At 35.7% G+C, this 22,861-nt stretch overlaps 1 protein-coding gene across 2 annotated transcripts in view; it reads right to left on the bottom strand.

The window, feature by feature from the left end:
* GAS2 (growth arrest specific 2) overlaps nucleotides 1-22,861 on the bottom strand; it is a 126,237-nt gene that overhangs the window by 101,075 nt on the left and 2,301 nt on the right. For both annotated transcript variants that reach the window (XM_032358565.1, XM_032358566.1), the window contains exons 2-3: nucleotides 17,554-17,718; nucleotides 5,644-5,765 (exon numbers count right to left, since the gene is read on the bottom strand). In XM_032358565.1, coding sequence (XP_032214456.1) covers nucleotides 5,644-5,765; nucleotides 17,554-17,698 — 267 coding nt within the window. In that variant the 5' untranslated portion in view covers nucleotides 17,699-17,718. The remainder of the gene's footprint in view (nucleotides 1-5,643; nucleotides 5,766-17,553; nucleotides 17,719-22,861) is intronic.

Raw genomic sequence — 22,861 nt, 5'->3', positions numbered from 1 at the left:
TTAAATCCTGAAGGATTGGACGTTATTACTAACTTTTCTTTTCTTTTTTTTTCTTTTCCTCTCAGTCCCAGGCAGCAAAATAACCCATAAAAAATCATTTATTTCCACATCATTACACCTGTATTCTCTCCATTTATTATGACTCACTCTGTTGGCTTAGTCCTAACATTATATTTGCATTTAAAAACCATGAATTTCTTAAGGAATACACAATTATTTTAGTTGCATAGCCAGATACAGATGACTCTAATCACAGTTGAGATTTTCTTTTCAAGAAAAACCTCTTATCCCTTCTACCACAATTTCTTGTTCTGTCAGAGCTATCAGCAGTAAACACACATTTCTGGATTTCTCTGAAATCAATCTTGATAAGATGTTCTCTAAACAAAACGTGTTATTGATTTCTGAGGGGAAAAACTCTAATCTCTATGTTTTATTTAATTCCTGGATGGTAAAATATCCTGAGGTAGCATTATCTTGCAGCTCAGAGAACTAGATATTCTTGATGGGCAAATGTCCTATGGACATTCTATCTGACTAGGGTGTTCTTTCCCCAAACAAGGACTGGATTCTACATTTAGATGGTGAATGTTCAGTTCCTTCCTTAGAGCATAATGTAGCATTCTACTAGGTAACAGAACTTCTTTTTTGGCTTTTCCCTTCATGTGCTTCAAAACTGATCTAACCACCCAGGGCTCTTTGAATTCAAAGGAAGCTCTGAACCCAGGGAAACTCTGATGTCTGGGGCAGGGACTCTCAAGATAAATGAGACAAACAGAAAGGAATGTTAGGAGAAAAATAGAGTTGAACCCTTTGAATGTCGTGCACCACGCTGATGCCCCCATCCTTGAGAGTATCTTGTACACAAATCAGCAAGTCATGACTGGTAGAAAAAGAAGAGAGTAAATAGACAGTAACAAGGGGTTCACAGAGTGGAATTCTGTCTGGACCAGGAAGTGAAAGGCCATACATCAATGTAACGATTATAAGATGCCAACATTGAGTCAGGTGACTAAGGGTGAAAAAGCATAAAATCTAACCTTGGATTTATCACTTATTTTGGTTTTCCCATCCCAATAGGATATCGGAAATATTAGTTTGGGTTAGCTTTTTGCCTGTTAAGGTCCTGAGCTCCAGGAATATTAACATTTGTAGTTAGAGTGGATTGATCATATTATGGGACATTTAAACTAATTAAAATCAGATTATACATTAAACTGCTGTACACTAGGCTCAAAAGCATATACCTAACTATTGCCTAATTCCTTGAAAATTCTGCGTTGTTTCCATGTAAAGTGAAAAAATACAAAGGTCAGGATTAACTACTAATAGCTAAAAACTTAGAGAGTCTATTTCTATTATCTATTGAAAACTAGAAAAAAAAATCACAGGATATCATCTATTTTCATTCACAGCATTTTATCAAGCCATAATAGGATATGACTCATGGATTTATAACTAAAATATTAAATACATAAACTGTCTAACGTCTTATTAAATACACTTGCAAATATTAGGAGTGTTCAAGTCACTCTTAACATGGACATACTTCACACATACCAGGCATAACTTCCTTGCTCAAATGTGTTTACACAGCTGTAAATTCTCCAAATTAAAGATCAATCAGGAAGAGTAAAAATATTACTATGAGAACAAGTGGGTGAAATTTAAGTGCTAGGAGAAAATTACAAAGGACTTCCTGTGATATGACTTCTTTAGATGGGATCAAGTTTGTGGTTGATTTTCCTTTTTTTTTTTTTTTTAAGATTTTATTTATTTATTTGACAGAGGAATAGAGAGCACAATTAGGCAGAGCGGCATGTAGAGGGAGAGGGAGAAGCAGACTCTCTGCCCAGCAGGGAGCCCGATGTGGGACTCGATCCCAGGACCCAGGGATCATGACCCAAGCCGAAGGCAGCCACCAAACCAACTGAGCCACCCAGGCACCCCATAGTTTATTTTATTTTATTTTATTTTATTTAACAGACAGAGATCACAAGTAGGCAGACAGATAGGCAGAGAGAGGAAGAGAAGCAGGCTCCCTGCTGAGCAGAGAGCCCAACGTGGGGCTCGATCCCAGGACCCCGAGATCATGACCTGAGCTGAAGGCAGCAGCTTAAACCACTGAGCCACCCAGGTGCCCCCATAGTTGATTTTCTTAATAGTAATTCTGTTTTAACATCTCCCTAACTGTAACAGTTTGTCTAATTCATCGAAGGTATTGACCAAGTTATCTGTCTCTACCACTATTGTTGGTAGATTTTAAAATGCCCAGATGGACAATAATTACCTACATGCCCGCGTGCGCACACGCACGCACACACACACACACACACACACACACTACTGTAGCCTACAGTTTATTTATACCTGTTTGAAATTTGAAAGCCTCCTTTTTTTCTATTGGAAATATTCAATGTACACCTAACTATCTGGGTTTTAGCAAATTTATTCTTGTTTAAAAGTTCAATTTAATAATAGCAAAATGTGCAATTTCATATAACGTCTATTCCTGCTTTAGACGAAAGATGGATTGAAGACAAAATTACATTGGACTTATGAAAATGTTTGTGTCAAACCTGAATGGATTGACAAAACTATATTTATGACCCATAATAGCTGTGAAGTATTAGCCATTTGGCTTCTCATCTATTGAAAATTTCTCATAAAATGTAAAAAAGAAAAACTAGCCTTCTTTGAATTTTTTTCATATAGTAAGACACATGCTATTTTGATTTAAGCTGCATATTGTTGGAAGTAAGTTGTGAAATATATAATTCTGCCAAGGACACAGGAGGTAATTCAGTCAAGAGTAATTGTGTCAACTTCTAACTCAGATTAAATTTGATTTTTTGAGCACTGAAAGTGAGGTCATAAAGAGTGTAGAACAAATCTACACTTGTTCAATTACCACAGTTGAGTTTTTATACTAAAATATATTTATCATAATCAGAATAAATTTAAACTTTATATTTAATTAAACAAATGGCTTAGGGTCAAGGAAGTATTTTGAGTTTAATAAAACTTTGCTGCATTTTTACTCACTTTGAAAGGAAAGCTTAAATTGTTTCTTTTTATGTTTTATAGTTTTATTATAAAAATGATATAATTTGAAATGAATGTTTCAAAGGAAAAACAGCTATCAAAATCTTGATCTACAACTATTCTCAATATTACATATTATCATACGGAGATTTAGGGCAAAGTTTCAACCTATTTGACTATATCATGTTAACTTTGAACATTCGCAAAGTACCTAACTTTTTCTTCTAGTTTTGTCTAGCAAATCAAAAATTCTCATCAGGAGCTCTTAAATCTTTCACATTGGGAAGGGAAATAATATGTATCTAGAGTCTTTTTCATGCAATGCTTTCTAGAGAGTATATATGCATAATCATTACTCCTACTTTATGGGCACAGAAATTAAGGATAGATGTGTCTAATTAGTAAATAACACAACTGGAACCCAAGCAAAATGTGCTCAAGACACCTAAGACTTTGAATTACAGGCTAATGTTTTGGGGGGTTGGCTTGCTCTTGATGGTTTTAGGATTACAATTCTATTTGAGGATCTCAGCTTCTGTGTGTTGGGGGGAGTTGTTTGTTTGCTTGTTTTTAGGATTTGATTCATTTATGTGACAGAGAGGGAGTGAACACAAACAGGGGGAGGAGCAAGCAGAGGGAGAGGGAGGAGCAGACTTCCTGCTGAGCAGAGAGCCTGACATGGGGCTCCATCCCAGGACCCTGGGATTATGACCTGAGACAAAGGCAGATGCTTAACTGACTGAGCCACCCCGGTGCCCCTCAGCCTCTGTTTTATCAAGCAAAATCTTGCAAAACAAAACCAGAAAACCTTACACTAGCCTTTGTAGAGTTGTTTATTCTCTGTTACTATGAAGGATTTAAGACCTTAACTGAGGCAATGGTCTCTATTTTTTTTTTTAAGATTTGATTTATTTATTTGACAGACAGAGATCACAAGTAGGCAGAGAGGCAGGCAGAGAGAGAGAGAGAGAGAGGAGGAAGCAGGCTTCCCGCTAAGCAGAGAGCTCGATGTGGGTCTCGATCCCAGGACCCTGGGATCATGACCTGAGCCGAAGGCAAAGGCTTTAACCCACTAAGCCCACCCAGGCACCCCAATGGTCACTATTCTTAACAATAAGCAAATCAAATGGAAGTTTTAGGACCAATGCAAATTAACATAATGCTCTCCAAAGAATCTGGGCCCAGCAATTTTATCCCTTTACGAATCATTTCACAGTGAACCTTCTATATACATTGTCCTCCTCTTCGGTGTTATTTCCTCCTTGGTAAGTTGAAGTAGAGGCCAGTTTCTTTCTTTCTACTTTTTTTTTCCTAGATTTTTAAAATTTATTTATTTTCCAGTGAGGGAGAGAGAACACAAGCAGTGGAAGCAGCAGGTTTTCACTCTTTTTTATTTTTACTTTTTTTTTTTTACTCATTAACTCAGTTCATTCATTTCAATTTTCTTGTTCATTTCATTTAAAGCTGTTTTCAACATTATTTTAACCTGATTTTTTTCTTACCTTTTTCCTTCTCTATCAAAAATTAGGAAAAGTGTCAACTATCTCTTTCCTTCAAAAAGCGTCAAGCACCATACTGTCATTATGTGCTTATAATAATCATTAAAGAATATATGGGACTATTTGCGTGGCTCAGTCAGTTAAGGGTCCACACTTGATTCAGACTCAGGTCATGATCTCAGCGTCCTGGGACTGAGCCCCAGCTTGGTCTCTGAACTCAGTAGGGAGTCTGGTTGAGATTCTTTCCCTCCCTCTCTGTCTGTCACTGCCCTCTTCCAGCCCAGAGCGAATGCGCACAGCACATGCTCTCTCTCTCTCTCTCTGTATCTCTCTTTCGTTCCTCTTAAATAAATTTTTAAAAAGAAAGAAAAAAAGAATATATGCAGAAAAGAAATCTGAGCACTCAAAAAAAAAAACTGTCCAAAGGACTTAGTTCGATGCTACAACTTATTTAAAACAAACAAAAAAATTATACACTCTAGACACTTTATTCTAATAAACTGCCATAAAGATCTATTTGGAAACAAATATTTATTTAGTAAACCATTCCTGGCCAGATTTTTTTTTTCATCTCCTGATGACATAAATATTTCTTTTTTTTTTTTTTTTAAAGATTTTATTCATCTATTTGACAGAGAGATCACAAGTAGGCAGAGAGGCAGGCAGAGAGAGAGAGAGGAGGAAGCGGCTCCCCGGTGAGCAGAAAGCCTGACATGGGACTCGATCCCAGGACCCTGAGATCATGACCCGAGCCGAAGGCAGCGGCTTAACCCACTGAGCCACCCAGGCGCCCGACATAAATATTTCTGTGCTAAATTTGTAATCAATACATCAGACTAAACCAGTTTATACACAGTCCTTGTTTTGTATCAATACCATCAATTTCCATAACCTTCTAGTTAATTAGACTTACTGAAAGGATTATGTAATTTACGTAATCAGAGTACAAATAATATGTTGTCTAATTAAAATGCACCCTCTGTGTTTTGTTAACAGACATATTAATATGCCCATTGACAACAAAATACTAAAATTACAATCTGCTCATTTCATAAATGAAATCCACTCCCTGAATGATTTTTGCCTGGGGATCTTTTACCTTTGGAGGCTTGTTAGCATCCATGCCCTCTCTGAATTTCTCCTGAACAGTTTCTGCAAGTTGACAGAGCAAGGCACCATTATCCAGTTTTTCCATAAAAGTTTCTGCTGTAATCTCCTTCCCTGCAGTAACAAAGAGAAGCATTATAGAAACACAGTCATTCCCCAGTGCAAATGTGACATTCCTGCCGGCATATTTGACACAGTTTTTATCACCAAAATTTCTATTCCAGTTCAGTTACAAATATTTAGGATGGGAACCCAAGGAAAACAATGGTTTCTTTAGAATTTTATGCTTTCCTTTGGCAGCAAGAATCTCAACATTTTATATTTTCATAACATAATTTCAACTGCATTAAAGTTTTATTTCATGGTTAAAGTGGCACAATGATATCTACGTGAGAGTCCCACCACTTGGCAATCAAGAGGACTAAAAAACAACCAGTCAATGAAACCCAAACAGTTTTGTCAAGGATTGTACAATTTGACCTCTGATATTCATTTGGTTCTCATCCTCAATAGCCCGTTCAGTTACTCTGGGCAGCAAGGCAAAGACAAAAGTAGAACAGGCATTCTGTGTTTTGCTTATGTCTTTGGTTATAAGACACCAAAGCTCTCTTCTCTTTAATTTGAAATAGAGGAAGGTACATCAAAATTCAGCCACCACTGGCAACTGCACTAGCATGGCCAATGCATAAACCGCACTTCTAAGTTCTATTGAGTTTGTTTCCCTGATTAAGATATTACAGGTAGGTTCCTCAAAATGTTGTAAATAGAACTACCCTATGACCCAGCAATTGCACTACTGGGTATTTACCCCAAAGATACAAACATAGTGATCCAAAGGGACACGTGCACCCGAATGTTTATAGCAGCAATGTCCACAATAGCCAAACTATGGAAAGAACCTAGATGTCCATCCACAGATGAATGGATAAAGAAGATGTGGTATATATACACAATGGAATACTATGCAGCCATCAAAAGAAATGAAATCTTGTCATTTGCGACGACATGGATGGGACTAGAGGGTATCATGCTTAGCGAAATAAGTCAATCAGAGAAAGACAAATATCATATGATCTCCCTGATATGAGGAAGTGGTGATGCAACATGGGGGCTTAAGGGGGTAGGAGAAGAATAAATGAAAGATGAGATTGGGAAGGAGACAAACCATAAGTGACTCCTAATCTCACAAAACAAACTGAGGGTTGCTGGGGGGAGGGGGGTTGGGAGAAGGGGGGTGGGGTTATGGTCATTAGGGAGGGTATGTGCTATGGTGAGTGCTGTGAAGTGTATAAACCTGGCGATTCACAGACCTGTACCCCTGGGGATAAAAATATATTATATGCTTATAAAAAATAAAAAATTTTAAAAAAAGATATTACAGGTAAAACCAATACAAGAGATAAACTCTCAAAGAAAGTCTACCTCTCTTACCATTCGTCTTCTTACTACCATCTTTGAACTATGGATTATCAGCTTCATCTCTGCTCTTCTCTCTTCTCCAAACCACTCAGCTTCTACTACCGCTCATTTGAACATTAGTCACAATTGTCTATCCCTGACATTTAACCAGTTAAAGGTTGTCTTCTTTCTTATATTCTCCCAAGACATATTTTGTTTCTCTTTTTTTCCCTTTAATTTTATAATGGCTTTATTGTGATATAATTCACCTGCCTTACAATTCACCCATTTGAAGTGTATAATTCAGTGGCTTTTAGTAGATTTGGAGTTGTGCAGTCATCACCACAAACAATTTCTGGACATTTTTATCAGCCCCAAAAAAAACCCTCTACCCTATACCTGTCACTCCTGATTCCTTTTTTCCCTCAGCCTTATAAACAAACTAATTTTTTTCTTATATGCTTCTTAAATTCATTTCCCCCAAAGTTCTCTCCTTTTCCTGGTACTCTAATTTTCTAAGTTTTGGCATATTTTATTTTCCTGGCTTAATTTCCTATAACATATTAGTCACAAGTCCTGTAGATTCATGATTCTTTCTGTTTCTGGTACCATAATCTTAATAAAAATTTTCATGATTTGATACCTAAACCTCTAACAACAAAAACAACAGCTCTACACTGTACCCTCAACTTCTCTCTCCAATACACATCATACTCATGGCTAAAATTATGATTGCTAAACACCAGCCTCATTGGGTCATTATTCTTCTTCATTGCATAGTCCCTAGTCTTCTCTGCCACCCAAAATATGAAATATAACCACTTGAACGTATCAAAAGACTGACCCTTATGCTTCTAATTAACCTTTCTAATTTAACATCCTTATACTCACCCCTGATTCTTGGTCTGCACCCTGGCTTCAGAGTTTCTCCAACAAGACTTCCCAATCCTACTACCGTGCCTTTCTTCCTGGCATGGCCCCTGCCTACTATGTCTTCCTCCCTTGTACCTACCTGACCAAGTTCTCTCTTTCCTTTAATCAGAAATCCAGAAAGAGGTTTTCCTAGTGGATAGTGATCTCTTTTCTATGTGGTCGCACCCAAGGCCATCACTCATTTTGGCAACTTATCAAACCTCTTCTATTGCTAGTAATATGTTTTGTGTAAAGTTTTGTCTTCCTCAAACCTCTTGGGACATATTGTGTCTGTGTGTCTGTGTGTGTGTGTGTATCTGTGTGTTCCTACAGATTTAAGTATGTTGTTATCTTGGTAGGAACCTAGAAAATGTGTTCAGTGAGCATGTAAAGTTACAAATGAAGAAATAAACTACTGGAAAACTTTGAGAAAATGTTGGGTACTATTTTTGGAAAAAGTAGTTAAGTTCAAGCAAAGAAAAAAAGTTTTAGACAGAGAATCTCATCGGATTAGCTTTTATCTTAGGAAAAAAATGCATGCAGCTCAAACCCATGAACATTTAAATATAATCCAACTGGAAAACAGATAAACTATTGGCTTAAAGTTCAACTTATAATACGTAATATATTTGGATTTCAAGAAATATCTGTTTGAAATTTTTTTTTACCGTTTTGGGGGGAAGAGCAGGTAAAGAAGGAAAGAAAATTACCTTTTTAAAAATGTTCTTTTTCCCCCACTGGATACTTCGCATTTGAGCCCCCAGTTAAGATAATGACTTCTGCAGGTGGTAAAACATAGTAGCTCTAACTACTCACCACAGAGGTAGCCTATACAAAACTACTATTATTTTTAAATTGTGTACAGCACAACTTAATTCAGGAATGAAAATAATATTTTCAGGATACAAAAAGTCAGCACAACAAAATTTGTATTATGCATTCACCATATTGGCCTGTATTCCCTAGTAAGAAAGTTATTTTGGAAATAAGTATGAAAAGTAAATATTGGAAATACTTTCAAAATTACCAATTAGATTTCAAGGTAAGAAAGGTAGATTTTACTTCAAATTGCTGAATGATTCCTTTATAAATTACTTATAAAATTCTCTATATTTGAAAAAGACCTTAGGTATTTGTATTCCGTAATGTTCCATGGCAATTTAAAGATTCTATTCATAATGTTAAGTGACAAGATGATTACAATGAATTTAAAGGAACTTGTAAAGTATAAAAAGAAAAATGCCTTTCGTTAAAAAGTTATTAACAATTTACCAAAAGGTATGATTTTTGCTTTTTGCATTATACCTGACAATTTTTAGTTACTCTGATTTTTATGACTACTTGAAGAATTCACATTAAACATCTGTATCTAATGAAACATATATTAGGAGTCAGCTTTCAATTCTGTATATTTTATAGCTCCAAAAGGTGGGGTTTTTTTGCTAAAACAGACAGTGTTACATTAGAGTTGAAACATACGACTCAAATGAAGGGAAAATGCAAGATGGAGAAGGTTTTTTAATCTTCATATGTAACATATTTTCCATCCAAAGAATCATAAAATTATTTTAAACATACTTTATAATTGTAAGAGATCAGTATAATTTTTATATAGAATTATATATTACCTCACTCTTATTACATTAATATTACCAAAATTTTTTTTAAATCATTACATAAAGTTAATTCAATTTAACCATGACAAGTCCATTAGAGCAAGTTATATGAAGCACTAATTACAATTTCTTGAGTAAACATTATAAAAAGCTAAATATCTCTGTTAGGCAAAACCAGATCTTCTTTAATCAGAATTATGTAGCTCTTTTGACACAATAGATTAAAACCACTAGATGCAGTAGGATTCTAGAATTGTAGGACCACTTCTTCCCTAGCTCTGTCCTTCTGTGTTATTGGTATGTTTCAGAAAACATAGGGCAACGACTAGACACAATAAAGTAATCATGGAGTACCAACTGACCCACACTGGAATGTAAAGACTATTAACTTGAAGGTTAATCTAAAATAGCCTAGTCTAAGGGTGCTGGGGTGGCTCAGTTGGTTGAGCCTCTGACTCTTGATCTCGGCATAGGTCTTGATCTCAGGGTCGTGAGTTCAAGTCCTGTGCTGGGTTCCATGCTGGGCATGGAGCCTACTTAAAAAAAAAAAAAAAAAAAATCGCCCAGTCTTTACTTCTTGAGTTCATAATTGTGAACTTTCATCTTCATATCACCAATTTAGTCACGATTGACAGCTTGCCAATAGACAAAGATCAGGGAATTTGGTTAAAGATTGTGGTTAGTCACTTTCTCATAAAATGCTGGGGCCCAATCATATGAAACAAAGATCTGCCTGAAATTTTTTGTCAAGTAACTAAATCAGCACACATGCTTATACACATCATTCCTCCCAGAAGTATGCACTTGCCATAATTTCCATAATGATTAAGTATCAATCAGTAGTGTTTTAGGCTGCATCCACCTGGAAAAAGAATTCTTCTTATCTTCTACTTTGCTGAGAAAGAAAGTCTTCCTCCCAGTAAGTTAGCAGTACTAAACAGGTTCCTAAAGGTACAGTAACATCTAATAATGCTGTTTAACATTCGAGGTTTAACTGTATGCCAGGAGCTTTACATGTATTCATGTTTTTAATCTCCTCACCAAAATCTGTGAAGTGGGTGCCATTATGGTACCCATTTTACAGATGATGAAACTGAGGTATTAGATTAAATAATTTGTTTAAAATTACTCAGTAAATCTGGATCTTTAACCCATGATATCTAGGTTTAGAGCCTAATGCTCTTAGCCACTATGCTTGGCTACTCAAACAAATACTTGCTAAATACACCAATGACTATTTTCTATGATAAAGCAGTCTCCCTAATTCTGTGGTCTTTTTCTTTGTAGAACTCCAATGAAACCTTTCTGAAACAACAACAAAAACCACTTGGGGATAAAGATACTGTTGCTAAAGACTGAAGAGCAGTCCACTGTGCACATCAGAGAATGGCTGAAGAAGTCATTCAGGATGCTTTGATGGGAGTCCTGATTCCCTGCAGAAGAAAACTGGTGCACATTATCTCTTAAGCTGATGCAGACAGGACCCAACTCTACTGCAGACTCAAGTGCCCTTCTCGATCCCAGTATATTTCTCTAATTGGAGAACTCACAGCAACTCATCTGCTGTCTTAACTTACATTATTCAGGGTTTTGAAGATAGGGAGATAGGAAATGATTCATTATATCCAGAAGCCCTAGATCAATACCTGCTCTCTCCTGATTCAAAGTATCTATCTGACATTAATGTCAAGAAAAGACAAAGCTGTTTCTGTTGGAAGAGTTGGGTTTAAAAAAAAAAAAAAGTAATTATCATCTCTGAAAGGTGTCAATTTGTGAACATAAATTTGATGCTTTAAACTTTTGAACTAGCATAAGATACCATCATTCCTAAGGAATTTTTATTGTCTATATCAATTTTTATCATCTATATCTATATTGTCTACATTGAGAATTCGGCTGGCTAAGGATCTGGTAAATGGCTTTAGGAAAAAGAAGGAAGAAAAGTTGTTCTGAACTTATTAGAAAGCAGTTGCATTGAACAGCAGCAACTCCAGTAAACAGGTGCTTAACTGGTTAATGTTGAAATATGATTAATTAAAAAAAAACAGAAATTTTTGAAATACTATTTATTGATTATATTAAGCATATCACAAATGGATTTTCTTTTCTGTGCATATGGAAAAGTCAGACAAAGGGTAAATCACCATAGTATCAATTACCATGATGCATTTCTAAATTTAAGTGAAATCAATTGAACATTAAGTAATTTGTAATATATTTTATGATTTACTCAAAGTCCATATATCCAAATCCATATATACTTACATTCTAAAAATCTATAATCTTTAAAAACAATGTCAATTCCTTTGATGCTTAGTAACTAAAATCTTTTCTCAAAAATATATTGCCATATGGTTCACATAGTGTTATTCAGCAAATACTAATTGAAAATAAAGGTAGACCATTATTTTCAAATGTTAAAGAAACAACAGGTGAAATAAACAATTTGAGATCATTTACATTAGTATATTCATTTCAAAGTCAAGTCAACAACAATCTTCAATACTCCATCAGTAACCATGAAGTTCATAATGTGTCTCATGATGGACTATATAATCAGGGACTGTTAATTTAAGAACATGCCATTTTTTCAAAATAACAATTAAATGTCTCCCCAAGACTTATTTGTATAATCATTTGATACTCAAATATGTCCTAAGGACACAGTTAAATAATAAATGGGCAATAGCCTTCATGAACAAAAATAACAAAACAGAAGACTGAAAAAAAGTAGAAATGTATACATTTAATGTAGCAGGGGACAATGGCCAGAGAAATGTTTCTTAGGTAACAATAAAGGGGTCTTTGGGATTCATTTGTTGTCTTTTCTGAAAGTTGGTCATAAAATGCACCATGGTTCTAGCCACCAGAAAACGTACTTGGACTAGAAAGACTATTTTCAACAAGATTAGTAGGTATCTCCAAGGATATGTGAGTAGACAGTAAACATTATGTGATGATCTTCTCATGAATCAAGTATGTATGCTATTTCATAAACAAATCCCAACTACCATAACTATTTATTCATCTTAACTAGTTAATTTATCGCAACATAGCTGGAATTTAATATTCTAATATATGAATTTTAATTTAAAAAATTGCCATTGTTGCCTTAATTCTATACCTAAGAATGTAAAATGGTGTTTATTATTGTTACTGATTAAGCATATAGCACCTGAAAATTATGTATTATACCTCCATATATGGCATGAATGTGAATATTGGTCTATGAACTAATGAAATAATTTCTTCTCTATCAAACATTTTTATCTATCAAAAAAATCTGAATACACATTGAGTGTTCCTTAAGAAACTAAATCTTCCAGTTGACATTTTATGTATAGGACCAGAAATACATGAATTTAGAAAACCATTAATACTCCTTTTAAAAGACATAAAAGGAAAAAGTTATATTCCAATCAAGTATTACTAAAGAGACAGAAAGCCATTCCACAAGTAGGTCCACATCATTACCTAATTAAAAGCTTTAATTTAGTATATAAATTTCTACTATCCAAAAAATGCAGATACTTTACATAGAGACAGTATCAACATTGAAACTATTTTCAAAACATCTCTAACTTTCAAGTAGATGAAAAATAAGACTTGAAAGAGAGCTACACAATGTACATTTGCAAATATTTAAAGTGATAAAATGGTCAATAATAAATAATTTAAAAATTTACTTTCATGGTTCCATTTCTAAATTATGTGAATTCTAAAAGTATCTATTATGTATAATAAAAATATCTACTATCATAACCATACATTTTTTTCTTCCCTTCCTTATTTTCACCATTCTAGTACATAGTGTATTTTCTTAACTCCATATGTTTTACCACTTTAAAATAATCTCAAGTTATTGGTCTACTTTCTAAGTTACCATGAGGATATTCACTTGAAAGCTATTATCTATCTACTTTTATGAATTTAAGTCAATGCAAGGTTGTACTTGACTATATCTTGAAGATCCCTTTTCTGAGAAAAATTCACAAGCCATAAGTTGCATTTTTGTCACCAACTACCAGCATCAAAAAAAAAAAATTATTCTTCTTACTCTTTAAAAGAAAGAGTATTCACTTATGTAAATTACTTGTTCCTTGTTTATGCATATTGATGATCTCAAACTGGGTCTGAAGAGATGGATTTCTTGGAAACCTAAACTTTTGGAACTGGAAAGGACATTAGAGATCATCCACTCCAAGCCCTTCATTTTATGGTTGAGGACACAGAGCCCAAAAAAGATAGCTGAGTGACTCTGGGCAAATTTCCTACTGAGTGGCAAAGCCAGAATCAGAAGCCAGGTCTCCTGACACCCAGTTAGGAGCCAGGTCTCCTGGCTTTTGGTCCAGGGATCTTTCCATTACACACACACACTGACTCTCTATTCTTTGAGGATGTCCTGGGCTGCTTACCCTGATCAAACTGCTCTGTAAATGATCACATTCACCAACTGAAATGCCTTTGATGACAAGTCATAGGACACTGGAACATGCCTACACAATCAGGGTATACTCTAATCACAATCTTTCCCACAATCTCAAAGGCTCCTCCTTGATCATACAATAAATTATAAAGCTCCTTAACACTGTCTTCAAAGCAATATGCAACCAGCCCCCAAACATCACATGAAATCCTGCCCCCCTCTTGATCACTGCTGTTATTACCAGTCTTCATTAAGTTCCAAGGTACCAAACTCCTTCCTATCTCAGCATATGACATTCCTTCCACTTGGGCTCTTCTCCCATGCTTTGTCCGGCTAGCTATTAATTATTCTTCAGTTCTCAATTAAATATAAGATTTTTTAAAAGGGATCCCCCCACCCCAAACCCTCTGATGTTTTAATCCATTCTTATTTCCTTCTTTTTACATTCTTATTGCAACCTATATCTTTTAAAGTTTAAAACAAGTCCAGTTAGGGGCACCTGGGTGGCTCAGTCGTTAAGCATCTGCCTTCAGCTCAGGTCATGATCCCAGGGTCCTGGGATCAAGGCTCACATCGGGCTCCCTGCTCAGTGCGGAGCCTGCTTCTCTCTCCCCCACTCCCTCTGCTTGTATTATTTTTCTCGCTGTGTCTCTACCAAATAAATAAATAAAATCTTTTTTAAAAATAAAATAAAAAAACAAGTCTAATTAGTGAATTATTTATTCACTTCCTTATTTAAAATGTTTCTTTTTCAATCTATCCCAAGCCCTATAAGAACTGGTACTGTATTCGCAATCACTATTTTACTCTCCAGTACTTAGCGGACTGTGTCTGAAACAGTTAATTGAAATAGTTAGTACTTACCAGCCAGTTAATTATAATGTGCTAGATCTTGTTCTAGAGCTGGGGATCTCATTCAAATTTCAAACAATGAGGTTGTTATTAGTATTATACTTGTTTTACGGATAACAACACTGAGGCACATTGCGTTACGACACTTGCCTAGTATAAGAGGGGTAACGGTAGAACTGAGATTTGAATTCAAGTGTTCTAATTCCAGAGTCCATTTTTTTTTGAAGATTTTATTTATTTATTTGACAGATCAGAAGTAGGCAGAGAGGCAGGCAGAGAGAGAGAAGGAAGCAGGCTCCCCGCTGAGCAGATAGCCCGATGTGGGGCTCCATCCCAGGACCCCGGGATCATGACCTGAGCCAAAAGCAGAGGCTTTAACCCACTGAGCCACCCAGGTGTCCCACCAGAGTCCATTTTTTAAACGAATATATTATGTTGCAGCACTCTCAAACGTTTGTTGAATATACAAACTTACCGCACAATCAAATTAACAGTATCACTGAACTCTGTAAATGGAATAACAATGGAATAACAATGAAGAACTGTATAGTATTTACAATATGCCCAGCACTGAGATACACCTAATGTAATCACTTAGCCCCACAGCAACCCTACAAAGGAGACACTAACATTATTTCCACTTTACAGAAAAGGAGACTGAGGCCCCGACAGGTCAAGTAACTTGCCCAAGGTCATATTGCTAGTAAGTGGCAGATCTGGGTTCATACACAGCAGGAGGTCTATTTCATGTCTGTGTTTGTAACTCCCACTCTATGCTGCTGTACTTGGGGTAGACCACAGCTGAAGATAGCTCAAAGTTCATAATAAATTACTCACATACGTAACAAACATTAGTGAAACCTCGAGAGACAAAAAAATAAAAAATGAAATAAAAAAGGAGAGGAAGAGGAAAAAAAATCCATCTGTCTAGACAAATTTGACTCCCTGTATGTGATGAAGATAAAAGCTCCTCCTTTTTTTTTAAAAAAAGATTTTATTTATTTATCAGAGAGAGAGAGGGAGAGAGAGCAGGCATAGGCAGGCAGAATGGCAGGCAGAGGCAGAGGGAGAAGCAAGCTCCCTGCCAAGCAAGGAGCCCGATGTGGGACTTGATCCCAGGACGCTGGGATCATGACCTGAGCTGAAGGCAACTGCTTAACCAACTGAGCCACCCAGGTGTCCCAAAAGCTCCTCCTTTATACAGATGTCTTACTAAGAGGGGTAGCCCCTTCCTTCTAGAGGATATAGTGCCATAGCATAGTGCAGGGTCTTCCCGGGAATGTCTTCTGCATTTCTGTCCTTACCCTATGGCAGGAATCCTGCACAGCCATACGCAGTAGCTTTGGCTGCACTACACAGAGTCGTCAAAATGGTGTACACACTGTGGAAAAAGGAGACATCTACCCTCACGATGAAGGCTTAAAAAAATGTCACGGGGGCACCTGGGTGGCTCAGTGGGTTAAGCCTCTGCCTTTGGCTCAGGTCATGATCCCAGGGTTCTAGGATCGAGCCCCGCATCAGGCTTTCTGCTCAGCAGGGATTCTGCTTCCCCCCTCTCTCTCTGCCTACTTGTGATCTCTCTCTCTCTCTGTCAAATAAATAAATAAAATCTTTAAAAAAAAAATGCAGTGGCCACACAAAACCCCAGAGCCGTGGTGAGCAAAAGGAACATCTTGCTGAAATGTGCCAAAATCTTGCCAAATCTTGTTAAAACCTTGCTAGGACTTTAGATAAACAGGGTGCTCCTCACTAAGCTCCTTAGTTCCATCAGCTAGAAAGTGGGGAGAAAAAAAAATACTTGCCTTGAAGGAGTTTTTAAATAACAAAATAATGTTAGTGAAATCCTTTCTGCAAATAATAAAGCACCATATAAATTCTATGTTTACTCAATATTCAAATCTTCTATCTTATATGTCCATAAGGGTCTTTCCCTCAGGTTTTCATCCTGTTCTCTGGGAAAATCTACTAATGAAAACAGCACTGCTCTAGATGATGATTCTTTAAATGCATGACTCCATTTTGCACAGGGTTGAAATTATATCCTATGAATATGCTGGCACTATAGAAATGGAAAAAAAAAAAGAAAGAAAGAAAGAAAAGAAAAAGAAAGAAAGAAAAAGAGGCAGCCTTAATGTGAAGTAGCATGTTTCTCAGAGACAGCTTTTGGAAGAGTACTTAAAAACAAAAGTAAAATGAGAAGAAAAATTTCAGTTCAAGGTCGGGTGACTCCAGTTAGCTCTTTTAGACAGAGGATAGATGTTTTTGTTCTCAAGCCTGGGCATTCAGCAATTTCAGAAGGTGCGCTACAAAAGTAGGGCAAAGAAATCTAGTTTTAGAAGTCTGATTTCACAGGCTATGGCCTGTGTACAATGTCAAAAGAACAGGCCAAAGTGGTCAGCTGCATGAAAGAGAAATCCAAGATCAATCAGATCAGCGTATAGATGAAACAAGCGATTTGGCCACACATTTCCACCTTTCAGTGCATGACACTGGAATTGCTAAGCACAGTTCTTGTGAGAGATATTGAGAAATTCTTTTAAATTTTCCACATTCTTCAGGTTTCCCAGACATAAAATCCAAATAATGAAATCTTTCTTCCCAAGTTGCTGTCACATGCCTAGGTGAAGGACATGACATGAAGGGGGAAAAAAAAAAACCCTGTTATCTTTGCTCCCCAAATGAGATCTTATAACCTTACCTAATAGATTGGTTAACCACAAGGCCAGATCTTCTTTCATCGGTAGCAAATTAGCCTCATGTCTGCTGGCCAGCCATTGGCTATACTGATGCATATCAGACAGGCCGGGTCCACTGCGCACTTTTGGGCTCAGAGCAGTGCACATTATTTATGCACTCGTAAAACCTGTTTTGGAAACAAAAGAGCAGTTGCTTTTTATATAGACGTCTCTTGTTAAAATCTTCCTGCCAAGGACATAGGAAGGAACCAGGTCCATGGACGTTTTGATGACAGGTCAGGTTATTAATTATTAAACCCCATGAGACACTGTTTGCTTTTTCTGTACGGCCTATCCCTTTTGACCAACCACCTGGTAGGGAACAGCAGCAATCTGAGGTCAAATAGAAAAATCAAACACTAAGCTCATGTAAAACATCACACTGGAAAAAGCTTCTAAGGCAAGAAATTCCACTTATTCAAAAGTAACAAAAAGGGCTTGATTAAAATTTTAGTATCCAAATTATAAACTCCCAACATTTGGGTTAATGTCTGAACCATAGATTTCCACAGAATTTTTAGTACTGAGTACAAGCAATGACATAATTTGCACTATTTACTGTGAACCTAGGGCCACTACTTTTCTTTCTTTCTTTTTTTTTTTTTTTAAGATTTTACTGATTTATTTGACAGAGAAATAGAGAGCACAAGTAGGCAGAGCTGCAGGCAGAGGGAGAGGGAGGAGCAGACTCACCACCTGATGCGGGCTGGATCCCAGGACTCTGGGATCATGACCTGAGCGGAAGGCAGAGGCTTAACTGACTGAGCCACCCATGCACCCCTACTCTTTTTTTTTTTTAATTTAAATTTTTTTTAATTTTTAAAAAATTTTGTTATGTTTTTAACTTCTTTTCAGTGTTCCAGAATTCATTGTTTATGCACCACACCCAGGGCTCCATGCAATACGTGCTTTTCATAATACCCAACACCAGGCTCACCCAAACTCCCATCCCCCGCCCCTCCAAAACCCTCAGATTGTTTTTCAGAGGCACCCCTACTCTTAAAACTATTACCTAGAAGATTAAGTGGAGCACTTGGTTCTTTGCATATGGGTAAGCTATCATGGACTCATAGTTTAGTGAACTGGTGGGGAGAAAGGAAAGGAAATGCTTTCAAAGAATACCTACTTATTCCCATCTTAGAATTAATGAAAAAAATAAACTACAACAACCAAAAAATAAAATAAAATAAAATAAAATAAAAAACAAGAGAGGATAAGTGACTTAACCAAGATCATATATACTAGATCATGACAGAGTCAGGCTTGATCCTGGGTCTTCATACTCTAAGACCATTATTCTTTCCAGAATGATATATTTTACAAAACAGATTCATCAAGAACCCATACTATAACACAAGAATTACACACAATCCTAATAAATACTGCCATAAGATTTTCTTTTATCTTACTTTTTCTTCCCACTTTATACATTTTACAGACTAGTTTTGCTTGCAGTCATCTTTAGAGTAGAAGTAATGAAATGTCTTAAGTCTATAAAATAAAAGATGATTTCATTAACCCGACCCCTTATAGATGGCACAGTCCCCTGCATGGGTTACAGAAAGGATGTTTGAAAATATACTTGGTCTTGAATGTAGCACTTTGCATGCATCATTTATAGGACCTAAGACTACAGGAGTAATATTAAAGTCACTAAGGTAAACAAACTCATCAGTTTAACAATGTGTAGGACTGTATTCTGTATACAAATAGTGCATATGAAATAACCAAGTATAGTATGACTAATGAAAATGAAAACATTTGCACCTGGCAAGGAGTACGGTAGATATAATGGGGCTTTCAGCTATATTTCAAGATTTATGGTATTTTAAATTTACCAACATAAATTGTATATACTTCTGTCAGTTTTATTCTTTACGTAATATTTGTTTCTACTTATTATACTCTAATTCTCTTAGCATAGGTTAATTTTTTGCCTTTTGAGTCTGCTTTTGGAAAAAAAAATAAGACAACATTATTTGTTCAGAAAATTGCAAGATGTGACAGTTTCCCAAACATTTTGGTGTAATATTAGAAAAGACTGGTAACATGAGTCAATACCTAAAAAGTGTCATAAATGTATAATCTTAAAACATAGGCAATTTCATTTCCAAAACAATTATGCTTTCAAATAACTTTTTGGAAAAAAAATCAATAATTATCTTTAAAAACATTTTTTATAAATCTGTATATATCTAATTATCTAAAGTGAACCAGTGCAAAAGTGAAAGATTTTTAGTACATTTTGTTGTAGGTTACTAAATCATCATTACAGGAGCCAGAATGTCATCATTGCCTATTTTTTTGCAGTCAATCATTATATTTTTCATATCATGTCCTGAAGCTTTGTCCAAACCCTGTGATTAAATACCAGAAATCTAAAAATTTTTGCTCCAGTTCTTTTAAAAATAGGTCCAGTCCCAGGAAAACAAGACATCTCCCTGTGGCTGGTTAGGATTCCTATAGGCTAGCTAGTCTCAGAAACAAACATTTAAGTAATAATACATTTAAGCACATGATTCATACATTTAAATAACTAATTGAAATCTTAAAAGGGTTACCTCCAAAATGCCTTTCTTCTCAAGACACAATCTCTCCCACTACTTTCCTGAAAGTGAGATGTGGTAGTTCAGTAACTTTACCTACATCCTATTATGTGCTCTGCAAACTTCCATTTAAGCACCAGAATCCTACTTTGCACTGTAAAAGCAAGAAGACACCTCAGATACTTAAGCTCATTGTCTAGCAAAGAATTCATCAAGGGATAGTTTACAGTAAGCTAATGGCATGTAACAGTTTCAATGAGCCAGAGGGACACAATCCTTCCCCTCAGTTCTTCCAACAGTGAAGTTTTTCTTTTCCTTGACAGTGGCACATTTATTTCTCATGTAGTGTGTCCTGTATTTTGCCAGAAATGTAATTCAAACTATCTTCTGATCTTTATAGATGATTAGTAAGAAAAACAATCAGAGTAATTAGGCAATTTTTGTTATGCTGCTTTGGACATAATCAAAATTATATACAAAGGGAAAAAATAATAAGATTATATTTCCCCAGGAAGCAAAAGTGGGAGAAAGAAGGTTTAGTGGTTAATTAGCAGGTGATAGAAGTTAGACAATTAAACACATGCCAAATACAGGGACCTAGAGTCACTGTCATAGACAGGGCCTCTTCTGTTTACGTGCCTTGGGAAAAAATCAGGATTTCAACCCAAGTTCCACTGATCCATTTTTCATATTTCAAATCACCGTCAAACCTAGCATGACTTTGTGGTTTAGCTGAAAGTCACTGCATGAAAGTCTTCAATTTAAATATGGCAGAGACATGAGTAAGAAACATGGAAATGAATCCAGCTAGGATCAAAATCTGGAGTGTGGAAGAATTATCCTATGGTGAAGTAGTTTCTAACAGAAATGATTAAACATGAATAACATTAATATTCATTAAGCATGAATAACAATCAAATAAATTTGTATTACTCAGACAAAAGATCAGTACAAGATTGTAACCTTTTTAGAATTTTCAGCATTAACCAAGTGGATGAGTTGAATTAGGTCACAAAGAACAAACTATAACAGAAAGATCATTTCTGGTCCTTTGAATTATTCAAAAGTTTTCAAAAACCAAAAGAGATGCCAAGGAGTAGCTTTTAAAAATGGGAAATAAAATGATTAAGGATCTATTAGAATTGAAGAAAAAAAGTTAGGTTTGGGGGAAAGAAAAACATTTTATATATCTAAATACTGAAAGATATTACCATGAAAGTTCAGATAATCTAAATATTTTAAAAGCTTGATAAGTGACTTTGATAAGTACTAAGCAAAGCCAATTGTTTTGGAGACAGAAGGACTGAAATGCTTCTACGACCCTCTGAACTATGGCTTCTCCACGCTGTATGGGTCTCTCTAAAAACGAATAACTCAACCCTCGGGATTTGGAATTCAGAAAAATAAAACTTAAAGGGAAAAACATGCAGAAACTTAATACGGAAATCTTCAAAGAATGTGTGTGTGTATTATTTTTTCTTTCTTTCCATAGTAGAACTGATTCTGGAATAACCATTATGAATATGATGAGACTGAACTAGCCCAGGGGAAGAAGAAAAAAAATTAATGACTCCATAAGTAAAATATCACATGTTTAAAGACTGTTTAGTCTGTTGCTCCAGAATCCCGGTTGAAGACATCATAGTTTTGACTCTGAAAAAAAGTATGCTTTCACGCCACCTAGAGGTGTGCTTTGATTACAATCAAGATGGTTTCCAGTCTCTCTCTAGACTTTGCTGACATGTTATCAAAAATGTACTGCATGGAAAATAAATGGAAAGAAAGAAAAAGAGTAAAATTATAAATATTATATCACTACTGTCTACTATGAGATCCACTGAGAAGCCTGCTTAATGGATAGAATATTAGATTGGGAATCAGAAGTGGTGGGGTCAAATACTTCTACTACCTAGCTATTTAATAGCTGTTCTATTCCAGTAGGATGAATTTTTTTTTTGTACTGGAGTTCTCCAGTGTGTAAAATGGAGGCTAATACCTCAAATATAATTGTGAAGATTGAGTATTTGTTCTACTTTTTGGTTTATATTTTATACCCTGTAATAGCTAAACCCAAATCATCCTCATAGAAAATGTACCAAAATAAAACTACTATTGACATATTTTAAAAAGAAAGTTCTGTAAAAAAATAGAAATATTTTATTGAACTATAAATCATTAAAAAAAGTCAAAAGAGGAGAAATGAAAACAAGTGTTAAGTAAAACTATAATTAATGGAAAATCCAAAGTTTTCTTCATATTGATGCGAATGAAACCCCAAGCGATGAAGGAAATGTTAAGCTCTAAAATGAGATGTTTACATGTGTTTTAAAAGTAAAGTTTGGTAACAAATTATACCTCATTTTTGACACCAGTTAAAGATAGGGGAACGCCGTACCTTCAAAGTAAATGAGAAAAGATATCACTACACAACCCCCTACCCAACACACACACACACACACACACACACACACACACACAGAGACTCCTTAATAGTAGCCATTTAAAACAGAAAGCTAATGAACCCAAAGTCAAGGGCCCCATCCTTAAAGGCCAATTTTGTTCTGATCTATAGCACCGACCTCATCCTTATTCAATTCTGTGTGTTATGAGTGTGAAACAATGAAGAAAGAAAATTTATAGGCCAATAACACCATTTTAAAAAATTAAACTAACAAAGAACACCACACACCAAACACCCTTTCAAAATTTGGAAGGATAAAATGCT

This window comes from Mustela erminea, chromosome 9 (assembly GCF_009829155.1).
Source record: "Mustela erminea isolate mMusErm1 chromosome 9, mMusErm1.Pri, whole genome shotgun sequence".
NCBI lineage: Eukaryota > Metazoa > Chordata > Mammalia > Carnivora > Mustelidae > Mustela > Mustela erminea.
The sequence above is the reverse complement of the archived record's forward strand: the minus strand, read 5'-3'. Positions and strand labels throughout refer to the sequence as shown.